A 21,618-nucleotide genomic window follows, 5' to 3' on the forward strand; every position below is an offset into this window, starting at 1 on the left:
AACGCAGATTCACTGAGCGCTCAACACAGACAGCATGGTCAGAAGGAAAGTTGATAAAATAAATTACAAATGTTGTATTGTTCGATACATATGCGTACCGAACCTAAAGCACTGTATCGAACGGTTCAATATCGATACGAATATCGTTGCACCCCTAATATGTATATATATATATGTGTATATATATATATATATATATCTCCAGTATGAAGAGTTGGACAGCACCAGGGCCCGACATGGTTCACGCCTACTGGCTGAAGAAGCTGCCTGCACTCCACGAGCGTCTGGCAGCACAAATGAACCAGCTGCTAGTTAACAAGAGACACCCGGAATGGCTAACCGAAGGCCGGCCTGTCCTGATCCCCATGGACCCCAAGAAGGGACCGGTCCCCTCCAACTACCGACCAATAACAATATATATATATGTATATGTATATATGTGTGTGTATATGTGTGTATATATATATATATGTATATATGTGTGTATATATGTGTGTATATATATATGTATATATATGTGTGTATATATGTGTGTATATATATATGTATATATATGTGTGTATATATGTGTGTGTGTATATGTGTGTATATATATATATATATATATATATATATATATATATATATATATATATATATATATATATAATACAAATACAAAGAGCCTGTTTCATTTGTTGTTATCTATCAGTAGTCTTCCCCTTATTGAGTTTCTATCTCATTTCTTATAGTTTTTATCTGATTTAGTGCTCAGTTTGTATAAAGGAATCAGTGAACTTTTATCTACATGTTTCAACACTGCAATTAATTTATTATTAGACTCAGCTGAGCCCACTCACAGTCCTCAATCCCCTGCGTCACTAGTGAAGGCTCTGAAAAACCTCCTAATGGCCTCTGGTAGGAAAAACATCTCTGTGCTTTTCCTGCTATCTCAATGCAGCATTCAGTATTGCTGATCATAATATTTTACTAAAGAAACTAGAGTTCATTGTTGGTATTAAAAGAGGTGCACTGCAGTGGATTGAATCGTAACTGTCTGCTTTGTGCATCTAAATGGGTCGTCTTCTTCACATGAACTTAGTCATGCAGTTCCACTGGAGTCTTTGCTAGGAGCAGTTTTATTTACATGATACATTCTTCCCTTGGGTAACACTGTTGGAAAACGTAGCATACATTTTCACTGCTATGCAGCTGATTCTTTATCTATGAAGCAAGAGGGCACAAATCATTTAATATAACTACAGGTATGTATTAAAGACCTAAGGCTTGGATGTCCTGCAACTTTCTTCTTCTAAATTCAAACAAAATTTTATTTGAACCTAAAAATCTTAGAAACATGACGTCTAAACAAATACTTACTCTGGATGGCATTACCTCAGCCTTCTGTAACACTGTGAGGAAGCTTGGAGTCTTTTTTTTTAATGAATATGTCCTTCAATCTGCATATTAAACAAGTATGTGGGCCTGATTTCCACCAACACTATATTATTCCAGTGGAGCACTCAGACTGTAGGCTCTCTTGTGGTTTCTAGAGTTTCTAAAAGTGGAATAGGAGGCAAAGCCTTAAGCTATTAGGCTCTTCGGCTGTGGAGCCATCTTCCACTTCAAGAGACGCACATCCTCTCCAGTTGTAATTAGACTCAAAACTTTACTTTTGATAAGCTCATAGTTAAAGCTGGATCATGTGACCCTGATCCATCCCTCAGTTATGCTGCTATAGGACCAGAATACTGTGAGACTTCATGAGCACGTCTTCTACACTCGTCTCTAGTTTTGTTGAAGGTTTTTCTTGTTAAACGGGAGTTTTTCTTTCCCACCTTTGCAAAGTGCTTGCTCATAGGGGGCCATTTAATTGCACAACAGTGAGCATGATACCTGAAAGTATTGAAATGTTAAGTTTGTTATGAGTTCTCTCTGTGGCAAAATTACACAGTACACATATTTGATGATAGTAGCTGTATTGAGTAATGTGGCACACTCACACAGACTGCCCTGCCCCATCTGCACTGCAGATGTCACCGATTAGGCGATTTGATGAGAATTTCAATAGTGGATACTGTTGGCATTTTTTGAGTAGGGTTTTCATAGTAGCTTAACAAAAAAACAAAATTCAAGTAGGAATATTAATAATATAATGTATAAGGGTAGAACGGGATCTTTACTAAACTACAGTTTGTTTAGCAAAGGTCCTGCAATGCTAAAGTGAAAACTCCCTAAATTATTCGCCTTCCTGTGAGCAAGCACATGGTGACAGTGGGAAGGAAAAACACCCTTTTAACAGGAAGTAACCTCTGTCAGAACTAGACTCAGGAAAAGGATTTAAAAGCCTATGAAGATATTATTTTTACTTTTGATCCTTTCAGCAAATTTTGTATTTTTTTAATGTTACATATTGTAACGATACACTCAGTGTGTGCTGTTTTTATATCCAGTTGAATTGTTGTTATCTTTGTTGTGCCACTAATTTAACTGAACTTCTTAGTTTGGATTAAGTATGGATACTCGACAGCCTGTGATTGTCGCTGTTAAAGCGTTCTTAACAGAAACTCTGTAATGGAAACTTTCCAAAAGATACAGACATTTTATTTTATAAATAGTACTGAGAATTAATAAAGCCAGTTTTACTTTACATAATTTGCTGTTGGCTAAAAACAACACATTTTGACATAATCCCTATTCTAGGAACATATTTCCTGGTGAAGATGTTTTTTTTTTCCTTCCTGTCAGCACTTGAGGTTACCAGGAATCTTTTTCTTGCCATTAAAAATATGTACCTGATGTATGTCAAGTTATGTTTATCCATGGCAGTGATATTTATGTTGCCTCTTTAGTACTTTAGAAATATATAGGATAAAAAGTTTAGCGTGGCTTTACGATACTAACAAAACAACAACAATAAATTAAAAAAAATCATTGATGTAGCACAAAACATTGAGCTCTAAATAAAAGCTGTCTCTGATCTTTCTACTTTGAGCTTCATCTCTCAGTTGAGCCAATGACTGTACAACAAGCTGTTTTGGTTCTTATGTGCACAGTAATGAACTGTTCACATAGCATAATTTATACATTTAAGATATGTCCATAAATCAGCGCAGGCTGAAATCTCACCATTTTTCACAATTACTGTATAGTTATGTGAGGGTTTGCTTGAAGCATTTAAGTGTATGTTATTTTCTTCATTTTAATTTAAGTATGTAATGGAATTCTTAGTTTACTAATCCTTACATTAAGAAACTGTTAGACTACTCTACTGCATAAAGACATCAATTGTATACAGAAAAAAATATTTAATTAGAAGAATGTTTGATTTGCAGAAAGAGACAAAAAAGAAGTCGCTTTCTTGAACTACAGTGTAATGATTGAAAAACATGAAGGCCGAAAAAAAAGATCAGAGAGCCTCCATATTGTATATACAAACAATTTAATTGTGACAGTTTTTACTTATAAAAAAATAAATAAAATCAAATCCATACTTTTCAGTCTCTCTCCTCTCTCACACACAAACACACCAAAACAGAAAAGTAATATAAATAAAGTGCAGTATATCATAAGGTTTTTACATTTTTTTTGCATTAAATGTTAAGCAATACTATCCATTTTTATTCAGTCTTGGTAATAATCATTTGACAGTTGACTAACAATCAGTTTAACCAACAGGCGGGACTTGTCCCGTCGATGTTCAAAGACACATGAAGTACATAAAACATCCAGAGTTGATTTCCAGTGTTGAGCTTGTGTCTGATAGCTGTTCACTCCAACTCTCAACATGACAACTAAAGACATGTTAGTATTCATTAGGATGAAAAACCACATTAAACCTATCAGAGAGATAAAAAAACAAACAACCCCAAAACCAACAGTCTGGTTCTTAAAAACACTGAATGCACAGAAGACCACTAAAGTGCATGATGCCAGAATTATTTTCATATTTAAGGAAAACCCTTGCACAACAACTAACCAAGCCAAGAACACACATGCTGTAGGTGTCAATGTGAGCATGAATGGTTGCCTGTCTATGTGTTAGGCCTACAATAGACCGGCTCCCTGTTCAGAGGGTATCCCACCTCTCACTCTATGACAGCTGGGATAGGACAGACTACAAGGCATTTTTGGAAAAATCCCATTACAGCACATCTCTATCTACAACTATAGTAACCAGTCATTATTTAGATCAGTTACTGTTCACTGGCTGCCAACCCTAAGACCATGTACTTTGTTACAAACAAATTTGTGTCATGAAAATCTGAAATAATTTAAGGTTCACACAACCATGTTGTCTCTGTAAGCATTGAATGTTTATAGAGACAATTATCAACTGCAATCACACAACGTTATTGGGATGTGATAATAAAAGACAACTCGTACATGGACATGTGGCATGAAGGATTACAGATTAGAGGAGGTTTCCATTCAGCAAGGTCAGGTTGATGAATGGTTAATGTGTGGCATCTTCTGTCACTGTATAGCAGCTTTAGAAATATCCATAAGATTCTGGAAGGAATGGCTTGTCAAAGGCATACACAGGATAAGTGATCTTTACTCAGGGGGAGTGTTTATGTCATTTGCTGAAATAACCCCAAAATATGGTTTGATAAGAGAAAATAATTTTTGGAAATATTTACAAATAAGGGATTGTATTACCAAAGGAAAATTTACTCAAAGCTCAAATATGGTGGTGGAGTTTTTAGAATTGTCCAGTACAGCACATAGAGCAGCTGTTTTCTACAAACTGTTTAACAATCCCAAAAAAGAGATATGTGAAAACTTGAGGATTATATGGCAGAGAGATTTGAGTTGTGCAATTTCTAAAGAAGACTGGTGTAGAATTTTGTCATTCTCTGATAAATATATAAGAGAGGCCAGGGGTAAATCTACTCAGTACAAATTAATACACAGATGGTACTTCACTCCGTCCAAACTTTATAGAATGGGAATCAGTCCCAGTAATATATGCTGGAAATGTAGTTCAGATCCAGGGACATTTATGCATGCTATTTGGAAATGTGGGAAAGTTGATCCCTTTTGGCAAAAAGTATTGGACAAAATAGGAAGGTGGATTGGTTTGATAATACCCTTGTCACCAAGACTGTGCTTACTAGGGGATCGGTCGGTGTTACCTGGGGTTTCAAAATATGACTTTGTGGTCATAAAGGTGGGGGTGATTGCAGCGGCTCGAGTTATTCTCAGTGGAGGAGATGGTTCCTTCCATATAATAGGTGGAAAGAAAATATGCTGAAAATGGTGTTGTATGAAAAATTCTTGGCTAGGATTAATGATGATAGGTTCCCCATGTTTTGTCAAAACAAATCAGAATCAGAATACTTTATTGATCCCTGGGGGAAATTATTTTTTGTTACAGTGCTCCATTATAAACCAACATAAACCAACATTAAGACAAGATAGACAATACGCTAACTAAGAATAGTACTATATATATATATATACATATATATATATATATATATATATATGTATATATATATATATATATATATGTATATATATATATATATATATATATATATATATATATATATATACATATATATATATAAAAAAAACAAAAAAAACACCCAGCACGCCCCTGCGGGCGGTTTATCCTTCAAGCTCGGGTCCTCTACCAGAGGCCTGGGAGCTTGAGGGTCCTGCGCAGTATCTTAGCTGTTCCCAGGACTGCGCTCTTCTGGACAGAGATCTCCGATGTTGTTCCTGGGATCTGCTGGAGCCACTCGCCTAGCTTGGGAGTCACCGCACCTAGTGCTCCGATTACCACGGGGACCACCGTTACCTTCACCCTCCACATCCTCTCGAGCTCTTCTCTGAGCCCTTGGTATTTCTCCAGCTTCTCGTGTTCCTTCTTCCTGATATTGCTGTCATTCGGAACCGCTACATCGATCACTACGGCCATCTTCTTCTGTTTGTCTACCACCACTATGTCCGGTTGGTTAGCCACCACCATTTTGTCCGTCTGTATCTGGAAGTCCCACAGGATCTTAGCTCGGTCATTCTCCACCACCCTTGGGGGCATCTCCCATTTTGACCTCGGGACTTCCAGGTTATACTCGGCACAGATGTTCCTGTACACTATGCCGGCCACTTGGTTATGGCGTTCCATGTATGCCTTGCCTGCTAGCATCTTGCACCCTGCTGTTATGTGCTGGATTGTCTCTGGGGCATCTTTACACAGCCTGCACCTGGGGTCTTGCCTGGTGTGATAGACCCCAGCCTCTATGGATCTTGTGCTCAGAGCTTGTTCTTGTGCTGCCATGATTAGTGCCTCTGTGCTGTCTTTCAGTCCAGCTTTGTCCAGCCACTGGTAGGATTTCTGGATATCAGCCACCTCCTCTATCTGCCGGTGGTACATACCGTGCAGGGGCCTGTCCTTCCATGATGGTTCCTCGTCTCCCTCCTCTTATTTATATATATATATATATATATATATATATATATATATATATATATATATATATATATATATATAATCAGAGCAGTTTTCCACAGATTGCGTAACTTATCTCAGTTGTCTGCATGTACAGAAGTATTTTTTTCTATGTTTTTGTCTCTTGCACTAAGGTGAAACCTTTTTTTTTTTATGCAAAGTATTTTGTTAAATGCACTGGATAAATAAAATATTGCAAGTTACCGCCTGGTGTTTTGAGTGATGTGTCACCTACTACGATAAAGTGAAGTGGGAAGGAAGTGAGAGGACTGTTTTTACAGCCTTTGGTTGTATTGGTTTAAATATTAATTAGATGTATTTGTGGAGGTAAGAGCTGGGGATGCAACGCTTCAATGAGGAGGCTCTGCTGCCAGGTAGAAATTTAGACAAATCCCAAAACCAGAGGAGAGTCAAGATTTTGGTTTTATTTGGTTTCTTTTTGCTCTTTCCGTGCTCGTGTAAAATTTAATGCAGTTTTATTTTCATTCAAATGTTATGTCACAGAGCTAATCACAGTTATAGTGAACAGAATCATTATGGCACCTTTAAATGTAATTTATGAGCACTCAGGAAGGAGAATGGAGCACCGACAATTCAGCAGTAATGGAAAGTGAAGGAACGTGTCTTCTTTATTATGATCTGTACAGACATAATAATCCTAATGCATTTGCCTTTTCATAGTTTGTATTACCGATATAAAACAAGAACAACAAAAAAGTCCTAAGTGTTATTGCTTTTATGCAATAATAATAAAATCAAGCTAATTTCTGATTTATTTTTTTATCGCACTTTAAACAGTTTCTTAATTTAATGTTAATCTGTTTAATTATTTGCATTTTACAACAGTATTTACAAGAATTATTTTTAAAAGCTGTAAAGTTATTTTGTAAATTCACTTTTAAGTTAAAGTGCATTTACATGTGTGAGTATGTACAGGCCCTGCCCAGTTTCTAAATTTAGTTACCTATCGTTGCAATTAAGTTGTAGGTTATGTCTCGGCACGCTATCATTCATTAACAAGAAGCACATGAACACACTGCAAAGCTTGGACAGGATGGCCTCAAACACAGATTCTGTGCCTTCACCGTCTCATCTGAGCTGAGGATAGAAAGAGAGCCCAATTTTATAATAATCAATCAATGGAATTAGTCAAACATTCATAAAATCAAAATGCCTTGTGGTACTTACATGTCTACTGACTGCTCATGCCTCAGATTCATCATGCACCAAATCAGCTGCATTCTTCAAAAGCCATCGATCCTTGTGTTGAGCGTGTCCAAATCCCTCATCGTAATTCCCCTTTCGTCTGAACAGTTGTTGGTAGTGAAATATGCAGTAGAACTCACCGTTTAAAGGCGCGTAACTGTACATGCTATAAATGAGCACAAGGTTTGTCAGTCATTGTTCAAAATAAAGAGAGTAGTGGGGACAGTTTTTGATTAACAGTCGATGTAAACATCTTTCAGCTACTTCTTAAACATATTCTGGCATATCTCCACTTTTCTAATTAATAGTGGGAAACTTACAGGTGGTCCTAATCTGTACATTGAATCAAATTAGCAATTGCTATGTTATCTGCATCACATATTGGACTAAATAAAATGTTTCAAAGATGAAATGTTTGGTGGCAAATGATAACGTTTAACTGCAAATGTCTATCTATCTATCTATTCTAGTAAGTTCTTATTTTGTGTTGTTTGTAGCCTTAGCTTTGCTAGTAGTTTTATCCTGTAGCCTATATTTTAGTAGTAACCATTTGCCAAGTGGTTCAAGTTAACTCTCAGCTTTGTGAACGGGAGATGAGAGAAAAAAAGGAAAGTCTAAAAGATGCCGACTATAAGAGCACATGAACAAAGATCAGTTAATCACCATCAGTGACACAGAGCAGATTGATATATATGATGTAGCATGCAAAACAGGGCTAAAGTCTTTAAGTTTTCTAAAATTTCACAAATTCTACATTAGCACACAAAAAACAGATTTAATCTATCTTTCTTTATTTTTTTGACGACTTTTTAACCTGACAAAGTCGAACTGAACGGAGTTCATTGCTTAGTAATGATGCAAATGGAGAAAAACATCATTTGTAGCATGTTAAGCTCCACTATATTTACAAAAAATTGTTGTTTGATCACAAACCAACAGTCTTACCAGCACAGGCTAAATATGGAAAAAATTCACAGGGCCACTAAGAAGACTTTCTAACACCCCCCCCCCCCCCCCTCCCCCCTGGCCTGTTTGTGGCTCAACTGCTGTGAGCTCGTTTTTTTTCCCTCATTCCCTAGAGGCTTGTTGAATGAGGATTTGGGGGAAAACAGTCTGTTGTATATTTACAGTTTATGCATCAGAAGACATTTAATAAAATACATTTCCCTGACATAGTTTTCAGAGATATGTGCAGACATTGCAGTTAAGATAACAAACACTGGAAATATGGGAAAGTCTTTGTGTTTGTTTCTTTTATTTTTTGCTTGCCTGGTTTGTGTGCAGTTGCATTTTGGCCAAGTTTTTACATGCTGCAGCATCACATATCTGCAGATCACAAAATACGTGAATATCCAGTTTTAACATTCATAGTTTAGTATGTTTTTTTTTAAATATTTCAATTTAGTAATACATATTAGATATGTTAGATATTTACATATCTAACATATCTACTTACAGTTATAAAGTTATAAAGCTGGAAAGTTATATATATAAACAATATAAAGTTTTTAAAAAAGGACAAAAACACTAATCCATCAGACAAGAGGAATCACTGATTAATGTTGCAGGTTTTTTGTATAAGTCCAACATCCCACCTTAATTTTTTCTTGCAATGTTTGCAGCAGAAGCACGCTTTGTGAAAAAAGTATTTGTCTGCAGTTATTTTTTCCATCTGATAGACTGGCTTCAGACATGCTGAGCACATCTCTCGAGAAGCCGGTTGAAACTGAAGAAAAAAAAACAAGACTGACCTTAGTGGAAATGTTGTTTTTTTTTTTTTTTTTTTAAACCAAAAGCATTTATAGTAAACCACAGTGAAATGAGAAGTGAAAATCAAATATATATTTTGATTATAATGCAAATCAAAGACAGTTTTTAAGATCAAAATAGATACAAAAGCAAAAACCCAAACTTTAAGCCTTATAATTGATCTCTTTTCATACACAGTCATATATGTGACAGCTTTCACATAACGAACAGGTAAAACGCTGCCAATGTGCTCCTATTCAGGCACCGATTTATCAGTCTGATTGATTGGCAGCTTCACTTCTGGGTCTGTGGTGACCTGAATTGTAGATGGACTGATTATGACATGCCTTGTGGACGATGTTACTGTTTCTGTCTGAGAGTTGACCACAGTGGAGGTCCTGGAAGATTAAAACTTTGTTCCGGATCCTTCGGTCTTCTCATGTTTGTCGGTGACTGGTTTTGTTCCTGTGACACAGTCTGTCTGAACCTCGAGCGTGCTGAGCTGTCGAGGACTGAGTGGGATGGAGGTGGATTGTTTCTGACCTTCTTTTCGTGGGTCATTTCTGTTTTGAGCAGGGCTGTTGCATATCAGCGTCTTTGTCGTCCGAAAAGTCTCCTCCAACTTTTGGCTCTGCTGACACGTCGGGCAGATCAAAGCTTCTGGTGGTGCCAGGTCGGTTTTATTTGTCTTTCTAGCTGCTGATTGGATAGTGATAAACGCAGGTGAAGGTGGAGGATTCGACTGAGGTTTCCCAGAGGCTTCATCAGTGCTCGCATCTTGCCTTGCTGAATTAGTTGTGTTTCCCTGCATGGTAGCACTTTTCAGTGATTTTGTTCTGCTTGACCCAATGCTAATTTTATTATCACCGCCAGAGGATGGGGATCCTTGTATAACCCCAAAGGATTCTTTGAACAGACGTGATAAGCCAGCAATATCTGAGTCAGATTTCAGTGTAGAGACGGCATAAAGTGCCTTCTTTATGGCTTCCTCTACATCGAGGATTCTTGCTAAAGTCTCCTCTTTAAGAGTCGTGATTTCCACACTCGCTCGCTCAAGATCTCCAAAAACGTGTGCCATCGATGACTTGTTTTCAGCGCTTTCTCTTGATACTGGCAACCTTTCGTCTTTGTTGTCAGCTCTGACCTTGTTTTGTTTCTTTTTGTTAGAGCTGACAACCCAATCGGGGACGTTCTCAAAAACTCTCCTCAGAGACCTTACATCAACCTCACTTGTGTCTTTTTCAATTTCTTCAACTCGGCTCAGAAAGCTCTGCAGTTCCCGCTGTTTTCGTAAGTTGTCAAATATTTCCATTGCTGCTGGTATGTTCCCTCTCACGATCTCATCCATGTGAACTGACAGTCGCTGTCGGCGCTCGTCGTCAGTCTCAGTTCGCCCTTTCTTTTCCCTCATCTCGACTTTGCTTTCTTGCTTCTTGATTTCTTTCTCATGCTTGTCTCGACTGTCAGTGGTTTCTCCACAGGTGTCACATGATTGATTGCTTGTAATTTCTGCCACATCTGGATCCACATGTGCAAGAACAGACATTTCTTTATTTCCAGCCACTGGTTTCAGGTTTTTGTTGTCTGGTTGGGGGATTTTCAGTCTTTTGGGCTTTACAGGGGCAGTCTTTGTCTTTTTACCTCCAAATTTCTCAAATGCATCATGGAAATCTATGTGACTTTCATCTGCTTCACTCGTATCACTTTTGGCTGCTAAATCCTGGGTTCTTTTCTCCTCTGCCTTGATATCAGAATTATTTTGGGTTGACTCGTTATTGCTTTGTTTCTCCTTCAGATGTTCTGGTTTAGGTGGAATGGCTGGTTTTGGACCAGTAGGCTTTTTGCTTTTCTCTAAAATGAGTCTCGTTGTTGGGTTACTCTGGGTTTCGTTTTGGTGTGGAGGCTCTGGATTTGCTGCAGTTGCCTCTTGTTTCACTGATATTTGACTTGCTTCATTTTCAGTCACAGTGAAAAGCTCGTCAGCACTGGTCGTTTGAATAGACACCACATCCACGTGTTGAGCTTTTTCTCTGTGAGGCTTTGAAGAGTTTCTGTATATCATAGCTGCTTTAAAATCTCCTCTTGTGACATTAACGTTAGATCTTTCTAAAGATTGCAAAGCTGCTTTAATTTTACCATGAAAAACAACTTCCTCATCCTCCTGTTGTGCAGGACTTGTTTCCAAACTTTGTGTAGTGACCATAGGAGTTTCTAAAGGTTGTTTCTGCGCCCCCCTTGCACCTTCCTGACCTTTGTTGCTGCATGATTCAGGAGTGTGTGTTTCCTCAGGAGTAGCATCTTTGTGGCTTGTTTCTATATTTTTGTGCTGGTAATCTGTTTTCTGTGCTGAGGTGAAGTTTTCTTGAGGAAATTCTTCTTCTACTCTTGAGCGTTTCACAGTATCTGCTGTAACCGAGGGAAAGAGCTCCTCAGATGATTTCTGAATAATAGTCTTTTGTTTTTCTTGTGATGACTGATGCAGTGCAGTTTGGAGGTTAGAGATCTCTTCATTCTGATCTACCACCTTGACTAATTGAGCTTCGTGGGCACCAAGCTCGTGATCTTGTTTCTCAAACTTTTCATAGGACTCCTGCGTCGCAACTTTGGGACATGCTTGCTCTTGTGCTTCATCAGTGCATTCACTGCTTGTACTATTTTCCTGCACATGAGATAATACCCCAGAACTGCATTCTGTAGAGACATTTTGACCTGCGTATATATTTTTGTGGATCTTTTTCTTTGCTTGGTGTTGACTTGGGTCTCCAGAGAACATGCTTTTAAGCCTCTTTACATCCACGGGTACCCACTCAGTAGTTTCCTGCACTTGATCACTTTCCTTTTCATGAAGAACTTCCTGTCCAGCCATAGTTTGGTTTTCAGGGAGTTCTTGAACTGCTTCTTCAGTCTGAAGACTTTTTAAATACTCAAAATCTCCCTTTTCAATGCAGCTTTTGAATAGTTTTACACTCCCCTTTACTTTCCTTTCAGGTGTTATTGATCCTGGGCATGTTTGTTCTTGAGAGAGTTCAAGTAGATCACCTTGGACTGACTTAGTAGCAATTTTTATTTCTTTATGGCCTTTTTTACTCATGTCACCCCTTTCCAGCTCTGATTGATCACATTCAGCACATTTTGGAGGGACGAAGCTCTTCACATCCTTCTCATTATGGTATTTGTAGAGGGAGTAAACAATGACTTTGGCACAGTTGTTGTCATCCTCTTGGATTACCACTCCTTTTCTCAGAGAGTTATCTTGATTGAGAATATCCTCAACAAGCTGAACCACACTGGCAGTTCTGAACTCCGTGTCCTTGTTCGCATTGAACTGATGTTGTTGAACAGGTGCCGTCACCGCCGTGGTCTCGATATCCCCTTTGCTGTCCTCCTTTAGGTAAGTGACCTGAGGTTTTAGGTTTACCCGTGGTAGCAGCTGGAGTATGAAGTTTTGGGCACCGCCTTCAGCCACCTCGTCATGTTTTATCTCAGGCCCACTCTCTGATAGTGTAAACTTAGCTTTTTTAGCAATCATTGTCTCATTGACCTCAATGATAAAGCCAAACGATTGGATGACTCTAATCTGGTAGAGGAAATTCAGCGTTTCCTTGATGTTCTCCACCATTGTCTCAATTTCATCCTCGTTCTGACGTCTAATTTTGTCAAATGGCATTGATTCAAAAAGATGGGTTCTGTTTTTAACATTGGTGGTCGTGTTGTCCTCACTTGCACCGCTACCGCTTGTGATTTGAGTTTTTGATGTATGCACAACGGAGGGCTCTCTTTGTATGTTGGTGGAGATAAAGGGGTTGTTTTGAAAAAGAGCTGCCCTTGTTTTAATAATTTCATCATTCTTTTCCAAATCGGATAAGCTTATAGACTCCTCTTCAAAGAGTGCTTCCTCAGTGGAAAACTCATCATTACATGAGAAGTCGCGTTCAGTTCTTTGACTGACATGAGGACATGGTTGTTCACGGGGCTCTGTTGCTAAATCATTGCTTGTGCTTTCATTTTTTCTGTGTATACTCTCACTGCAAGCCATTTCAAATAGCTTTTTTTGTTTTTGGACTTCCTTTGTCTCATCCCCGTTAATAGAAACCTTTCCCTGGATTTTACCCAGATTTGGCCCAGACATGTTCACAGACTGACTCTCAAATATCCTTCTGGTAGCCTGAACGTCTAGTCTGACCGTCTCTTCCTCACACTCTCTGTCAGTGTCTGGACTAATACCAAGAGATTTTTCAGCTTCCATAACCTCTTTAGCACTTTCTGCACGAGGCGTTTCTTTTGTTTCCTCCAGAACAGCCAGCGTTTTACTAAAATCACATTGTTTCTCACGTCCCCCTTCCATGTGCATCTTGGGGGTGTAGTGAGACACTTTGTTACTCGAGCCACAGTTCTCAAATATCAAGCGTTTCGAAAGGACCTCTCCCTCGTATCCAGTTACGTCAGCTGTCATCCTCTCTGAGCTCAAAACTTCAGCAAGCTCTTCATCTACAACATCATCCAGCATCTTCACCTCTGGATGGGTGTGCTTCAGGAGACGCCTCAGTTCACATTTCTGCCTCTGTTGATATAACATTTCTTTGGAAAGCTGGGGCAGATTAGGTTGCGGAGAATTTGTCCTACAGCTTTCTTCTAATTCTGGCTGATGTCTTGCTGAAGGAGGTAATGGTAAATCCTCTTTTTCTTGGACACTTGAGTCTTCTGACATCTTAGAAGAACAAAGGAATGTTTCTTACTGTTTCATCCATTCAGAGAAATTCATGCTCAAGAGCAGTCACACCTACTCACAGGAATGAGAGCCATGCCAGGTGATTTGTTTTCCTCATGCCACGTGTTAGCTGCTTAGCTGAACTCCAAAGCAACCAGCAAGTACAACCACAAATGCAACCACAAAATGAGTAAAAAATAAAAGCGTGTGGAAGTCTGTGAAGGGAATCTGTTTCTTTATTTTGCAGGTAAGCAGCATATTTTGGATTTTTGAGCCAAAGGGAACACGATACTGCTCGCTGTGCAAATCCAGTGTGCACAGAACAATGTGCATCAATCACAACATCATGCAACACCACAGTGACATTGCACTTTACCTTGATTTGGTTTACTCTTTTCCCAGACTCACGTGACACTTTTCGTTCCTGCAAAGAAATAATAATAATTAAAAGAATTACATCAGCATTATTGTTTGGCTGCTGCCAGAAATTCACTTATCAATAATTAATTTATGATATATTATGATGACATATAGATACCAAACTTCAATGTGTAGCTGAAAATCTACACTATAAAGGCTGGTGGAATAAACCTTTAACTCTTTATTTTCATTGCCAAAAAAAATTTAGATTTTTTTTTTTTACCTTGCATAAAAATCTCTGAGATAATTCTTTCAGTGTGTAAACTTTAAACAAGTTTACTTTCTATAGTTAACAGTGAACTAAAAAGAAGGGGAGATGTGACATGTACCAATTTTACAGGACTGTTTGCTGATTCCTTGGTTCCCGCTTTGGACAGATAGAGAGCTGATATTGCTTTCACCGAGACAGAAAGTTTCTCCTTGGTTTGGACAAAAGAGCTGTCTCTGAAGTCTGCAGCTGACCTCCTCTTTTCATCTGCAGAGACATCAGACACGGGAGCTTTAATGTTAAATTTTGTTATGGCTCTGTTAAGAAGTCAAACTGATCAGGGTTGTCTCGTGACATTTTCATCATCGACACGCAGCCAGATTGGAAATAAGTCGTGGCTCGTTTAACAACATACGGCTGACATCTGTGTTATTAACAAACGGCTCGTGCTATTTGTTAATAACACAGGTCCCAATTCGGGGTCCAGCACTTTCGAAGCTGATATTAACAGCTGTCATGTGGCCGAGTTATAAATGTACTGCTTGTTGTGGAGCAGGAGAGATACCCGACTCTGCTGACACGCATACTAGTTAAAACAGGCAAGTCACTGCAACAACGGTTGACTAAGCATCGAAGTTCAAAGGTAAACAGACGTGTCTCAAAGCTGTTTATGAAAGTACAGATACTTTATGAAATCATGAGTCCACAAGCTGGAAAACACTGCAAAAAAGGCTCTGCGACCAAAGAAGAAGAAACATAAAACTCATTGCAGTATCAGTTAACTAATATTACTAATAGCTACTAATATTTCAGATTTGGGCAACTGTTAAAAATGTGAATAATAGCCATTAGTTTTCAGCTTCTACCATACATACTGTATTAAGCTTCTTTAAGTGCATGTGCCACTCCTTTCATTCAAAAATACAAATCTCTACTCACAGAAGAAGAAATATTCCCAGTTCCTTTCTCCCTATCTTCTTGGTTTCTTCCAAACTTTAGTTGTCTGTTGGTTTGTGTCGTGTCATGGAGCCTCTGCCACTCGCTCCTTCTTTCTGTCCCATTCCTCTCCCGGAAACAGCTGACCCTTTCACCCTCCTGCACTTATTCTGGTCTTGTAGCACACCAGCTATTTCTGTCTGGTTGTGGAGTGGCTTACTATTCCTACACCAAGTTGAGTCATCCAAAGCTTTGACAGAACTCGCTGAAGACAGCTCTCCAAGGCACGTCTAACATCTTTGTTTATTTTTGTTATGTTTTTGTGCCCAAAGATGTTTCTTTCAGAACAAATTTTTGAAAGAGCCACATATGTTTATTTTCTTTCTGATATTTTCATCTTAAGCTGAATCGTCTTCAGCAGTTTGTTATTTGACCCTGAATTTATAGAACCAAACCATATTCATCATAGTTCACTGTTTACTCATTACCTAAATCAAGGCGCAGTATTTCCCGGTTTTATCAGCCGGTCTTTTACCTGGAAGCTTGCACTTTGAAGCTCGCTGTAGCTGCTTTCATTATTGCAACGTGTAATTTATGACATGAACTCGCGTTGTTTGTTTATGTTGCTACTCACGTATCCCTAATCAAACTGTAAAAAGTTTAAATCCGAGCTCTGCTGATAACTACTCAATAAAGAGATAGTCCTTTAATCTTAGAAAAGTGAAACTATTGTTCTGAATGCTTTAAAAAAACATTAATTTTGTCCGTTTCTTTAACATGATAGCAGGCAGGGTAATATGATATTCAGGCTGACACAACCAAAGCTTTGCTGAGCTAGAAAGAAGATACTCACCAGCTTGAGATGCTGCAATTTTTTCAAAATCAATACCCCCTATTGTTCTTTTCCTCTCTGGCCAGTGCTGATTTACTACCTATAGAGAGAAACAATAAAACATCACTGCTGCTAAGTAAACTCATTGTGCATCATAGTTTCTATGTGTCAATACAGTTGCAGGAAAAATCTAAGCATTACTAGAAAAAATATGCTATTACATGAATGAGAAAGAAGTAAGGATTCATTAGACCTAAGGCAGGTCAAGAACCACTGAAGTGTGTGATGGATGAGCCGATCTTTTGTGAAACAAGTGCTCAAAACGATGTTCAAAATGATTTTTCTCACAAACAGCTGAAAACACCTTATTAACTATTAAGCAAACGGGAAAATGAAGTGTTTTCAGTGTGTGTGGTAGTTCTTGGCAAGGGAAACGCTGTGCAGCTAGGAGAGAGAATGGATTCCACCAAATGTTGGGAAATTCTAAATGCGTGTGTCTTTTTCTTCTTCTTCTTCTTTTGGCTGCTCCTTTTAGGGTTCTCACCGTCTCTCTAACATCTTTCTGCATCTCATCCTTCACTGTATCCATGAATCTTTGGTGGGGTCTTCTGCACATGTCCAAACCATCTCAGCCTTGTCTCCCTAACTTGTTTCCAAAATGCTTAACCTATCCACCAATGAAAGTCTTAGCATCTTCAGTTTTGCCAGCTCCAGTTTTTTCCCACTACCACTCTGTAAACCTTCTTTTCCACTCTTGCTACTATCTTTCTGTCACAAATGACCCCTGCCACTCATCTCCACACAAAAGATCACTCCAAAAGTTCCAGCTTCAGTTTCTTAAAGTATTTAGCGGCAGCATAATACTGAAAGTGAAAAGGTGGTGGTGCAAAATACTTCAAGATGACTGAAGCTGGAATTTCTGGAGCGAAATCAATGAAAGCTTTGTTTATGCATCTTTGCACTTCAAGAAAGAAGAAAGGAATATTTGCTGTATTTACAAATATATAAAAACCCTGATATTTTTCACACATGCTTTCATCGGTAAATATTTGAATTTTTTACCCTTTAAACTAACTGTGGGTCTATTAGGGAATCTTAAAGTAATAATGAGGTTGTATTTACCTTTCGAGTTACACGATCATCCTTCACATCAGTTTTATCAGCGCATGTTTCCATTCCCTGTTCCTCCACAGCGATCTGTACATCCTCAACCTCTCCGTTCATCTTTGACACGTCTGTCGTGTAACTTGATGTGAAGTCTGCAGCTCTAAGGCTGGTCTTTGCGTTGTTTTTAAGAGAGGCCTTTGACTCAAACAGAGCTCTCAAGGCCTCTATGGACCCTGTGCTGCTTTTAAGGCTGCTCATTGATTTGCTGTGGGTCAAATTGGTTTTGGCTCGAGACTTTTCCTTCTCACTGTTTTTCCTCATCAGAGACTCCAGATGAGTCTCTTTACTTTCCAGTCGAGATGGCGTTATCTGAAAAGGATACACAAGGGAGGGAAGTGTGTGTAAATCCAGCTGCAGTGATTATTCTTTTTCCTGCTATGCCATTGATGCTTTTCATTAATTGGACAAACAGCTAAAAAAATCAGAAGTTACCTCCTTTAGCACCTGGTTTGGCTTTCTGTCATCGTTATCTACTGAGGGTCCTTGAATGGATTTGTTCCCTTTCACAGCAGTTTGATATCTGTCACAAACACAAACACCACATTAATGATTTGATGTCACTAATGACCTACAAGTAGCTTAGAGGGGTGCACAGATACAGAGAGACTGATGCTTTTTTTTTTTTTTACCTGGCCACCAATTGGGACACTGACGTCGTCTTGTCCCGCAGCCCCGCATCCGTCCAGACTGGCTTATCACATGACGAGCTGAGGCTCTTCAGCGATTGGGTACGCCTAATATTGCTCTTCCATTCCATGATCAGGTCACGGGTGCACACAGTTTGGATAAATCGCCTAGAATACAGATGCATAATCAATAACATTTGATTATGTTTACATTTCAAGTCCCATAACAAGCATTTATCTTCACTTCATTCAGCTCCACTATCTCACAGGTATGAAATGCCTTGACATCAATAATGCATAGCTCTCAGGGAGTGAGAGAGAAGGATTTGGACGTGTGCCTTTCAATTTAACAGCGATGCAGAGTGCAGCAACTGCTCGATGTAAAGACACGAACTCGAGTTTGATGAAAGCAAGATGACGGCGTAAGTAAAGGAAGTTTTGAGAAGAATAGTTACCTTACAGATGTCGGTCAGTGTCTGCTCTCTGGGAAAATCAAAACACTTCCGCAGCATCACAAGACCTGCACACGGTATAAAGGCTCTGCGAGCAAAGTCCTTTTTCTTCCTCATTACCTTCGACTGTAAAATGTTCGATGAGTAGCAAACAGGGTGTACTCTAAATCCACTGACGTTATAAATTAGGAAAACTTTTATCCTGCAATCCTCATTTTGCTCTGCTATTGCATTGTGTTGTGGCTCCTGCGCTCTCAGGGGAATCATTGATGTTAGATTTCAGATTAGCCCTCTGATGTAATTGTGTGATCTTTGAGCAGCAGTACTCTCTCTATTAAGTAAAAATTAGATGTACTTTATTGATCCTGAGGGCGCCTGGGCCATTACAGCAGCAATGTGGACAAAGGAGAAGCATAGAAGGCATTATTAAATCAAAGGAATTATGATGATACTCATCTTTCATGCTGACAGAGCGACCTGGTTACAGATTTACAGATTTATTGCTATGTGAGAGTAGCAGTAGTATTGTGACTGTCCAAAGTTTGCACTGTTGTGTTCAACTGAAATTTTCTTAAGCAAAATAGAGAATCAGGAAGGAAGAACAATAAGTTAGATACAAAAAACAAAAACATTAAAAAAATTCACATGTGTGCAGAATTCCTAACGTTAACACACCATTAAAGCAGTTTGGCTGTTCATGGAAACGGCTCATTATGAGGTTATGAGGCCCTTATACTTTAACTGTGAACAGTTATGCTTGTTGAAGACAGGCCAGTGTGTAGATGTGAATGTATGCAAATCAGCGTGGATCCGAAGTGGGCCAGACTAGTGAAATCCCCCCTTTCTGTCACTGCAAGCAAGTTTAATGCGTTTAATCCCCGAAGTGCATTCTCAACTTAGTTTTTCAAGAATTGCTCTTGTGGTAAAGGAAATAAGTCTTTGAGCACTACGCTTGGAAATGTAAGAAATAAATGTGTAGCTCATTGATCAGACTGACGTATATTTCTAAAACATGTTCGTGTTAATTCACCAAAATATTTTTTTTATAGATAGTGAAGGAAAGGGAAATTTTCTGTCATTTAGTTATCGATGAATTACTGTGGTGTCGTATGAATGGCCAGGTAGAGACGTTTAAAAACTGTAAAGCTGTAAAAATACAGTAAAAATTCCAAAGTTGATCCAAAGCCATCCAGTGGGCCAGATTGGAGTCTTTGCCAGGGTCAGTTCTGCCCCCCAGGCCTTATGTTTGACACCCCTGATTTAAATAATTTTAAGGAACTTTTTAAGCATTTACACCGTTGTCATTTAAAAAAAACATTATTTATAAAATTAATTTATAAAAAGTCATTAACTTTGTAAAAACCTCTTTGGAGGCCCCATTTACAAGGCTCTTATTTTAAATCAGATTCCAAGTTGCTGACTTTCCTTTGGTTTTAGGAAGCCAAGGGAGGAACAAGTGTTGAGTAAATGTGTCTCCACCCAAGAATTCCAAGAGCTCCTGACCCCAAAGTGTCAAATGAGAGAAGGAGGAATCTTGCTGACAGCATCAATACTAACGCAGGACCCCCCAACCAGAATTCACTGCCACACGCTGCATTATAATGTCTGTGAAATGTGTACGCAGACTGCCAACCTGTGAATAAAGCCCATATAAACCACTGCTGGCTTTTCCTACAGCCATAGCCACAGTGTGTATGCAGACACAGCAACTCCCCATCCCCCTCATGTTAAATAATGCGCAATTTTTGATAACTGTGCCATCTTATGGTGAGATATATTTACTGCAGTAAATCCATACGGGTTAAGTAATGTGTTTAAAGCTGCATTTAAGGTATTGATTTTTTTTGGCCACTTGGGGGCAGTGAAACAACCTGAACATTTACATATTATGGCTAATTTATTATTTGCTGTTTTTCTGTATTTTTGTGAGTCTGCGCTGTGAAACACAGAGCAGTTACATTTTCCGTCCACCTATATAGTTAAAATATACACAAATTGCTTTGATTTTTAAGGTAATCTGACTGCAGACACGTCTTTTAAAAAATAATTTAATTGTATTGAATTAAGATCTTCTAGTGTGTAAAATTTAATTTGAATGTGGTGGTATTTAGATTCTTACCCGATCTGAGCACATTTTTCGTGTGTCTTTTTTAATTAATTAATTAAATAAATTATTGATTCATTACCTCCATTTCACCAAGTAGATGTTATAGACAATGGAAGCTTTTGTCAGAGCGCACAATTCATATTCCCCCTCTTTAGTCTTGCTTTCTGCTAATCAGTCTTCAAACAAAGAGAGAGCAACAGCAGCAGCACACACCCCTGGGGCAAAACTGTGAGAATCAGCCTGGTTGTCTCTCCCCCCCGCCCTCCCCCTCTGACTACAGCCCTCATCCCTCCCATCTAAAACCCACTCCTGTCTCTGAGGCACCAGGGAGATGAAAGGGAATATGCAATGCGCCGCCTTTGACTGCGAACTGTGCGGCGTTATTAGGGGAAGTTTACTGGCCTTGTCTGCGTTTTAAACACACTTGCTTACATCAGGCAAGTGTTTACAGGGAGGTTCCGTGGTTGATTGGTTGGTGGGAGCCTTTTAGTACATGCAGATTACACTCCGTGTCTGATCCGGGGCTGCAGAGAGCACCAGCAGACGCACACTGAGCTCTCTCTTACTTACTGTCCTTTCTCACTGTGCACAAGCAACTAGGAGAAGAAGCTCGGCCATATTTCAACCCGATAACATTCGTAGACCAGCAGAGGGCGCAAAAGACCACCGACAGGCACAGCTGTGTATGTTTCTCAGCCACATTCGGGTTATGTGGGAACATTACAGTGAGGCTATTCAAGGCCAAACTAGGTTATTGCAGTGCACCAA

The 21,618-nt window shown here is 38.9% G+C and overlaps 1 protein-coding gene across 4 annotated transcripts; it reads right to left on the minus strand.

The window, feature by feature from the left end:
• Positions 1-7,050: 7,050 nt before the first annotated feature.
• Positions 7,051-21,018, minus strand: LOC146662278 (xin actin-binding repeat-containing protein 1). 4 transcript variants are annotated; one of them, XM_085418809.1, is made up of 8 exons: positions 20,930-21,018; positions 18,295-18,459; positions 18,098-18,185; positions 17,621-17,974; positions 16,520-16,598; positions 14,852-14,997; positions 14,479-14,526; positions 9,381-14,102 (listed from the first exon to the last, which is right to left on the minus strand). In XM_085418809.1, exons 2-8 carry the CDS (start codon positions 18,420-18,422, stop codon positions 9,801-9,803), a joined length of 5,145 nt encoding a protein of 1,714 aa, XP_085274935.1. In that variant the 5' UTR covers positions 18,423-18,459; positions 20,930-21,018; the 3' UTR covers positions 9,381-9,800. The 4 variants fall into 4 exon arrangements, 2 of the variants coding, with proteins under 2 accessions (XP_085274935.1, XP_085274934.1); XR_014913333.1 differs by lacking the exons at positions 9,381-14,102; positions 16,520-16,598; positions 17,621-17,974; ... (1 more) ...; positions 18,295-18,459; positions 20,930-21,018 and adding exons at positions 7,051-7,537; positions 7,628-7,811; positions 9,241-9,371; positions 15,670-15,818; XR_014913334.1 differs by lacking the exons at positions 9,381-14,102; positions 16,520-16,598; positions 17,621-17,974; ... (1 more) ...; positions 18,295-18,459; positions 20,930-21,018 and adding exons at positions 7,051-7,537; positions 7,628-7,811; positions 15,670-15,818.
• Between the last annotated feature and the right edge of the window lie 600 nt (positions 21,019-21,618).

This window comes from Rhamphochromis longiceps, linkage group LG9 (genome assembly GCF_057381845.1).
Source record: "Rhamphochromis longiceps isolate RC_006_pf linkage group LG9, R_longiceps_female_GT1.1, whole genome shotgun sequence".
Taxonomy (NCBI): Eukaryota; Metazoa; Chordata; class Actinopteri; order Cichliformes; family Cichlidae; genus Rhamphochromis; species Rhamphochromis longiceps.

Coding starts and splice junctions, on each gene's coding strand:
- LOC146662278 (XM_085418809.1), bottom strand. CDS start 18,422: ATGGAATGGAAGAGCAATATTAGGCGTACCCAATCGCTGAAGAGCCTC. Junction 17,975..18,097: donor CAAACCAGGTGCTAAAGGAG/GTAACTTCTGAT, acceptor TATCCTTTTCAG/ATAACGCCATCTCGACTGGA. Junction 14,527..14,851: donor CAAACAGTCCTGTAAAATTG/GTACATGTCACA, acceptor ATTTCTTTGCAG/GAACGAAAAGTGTCACGTGA.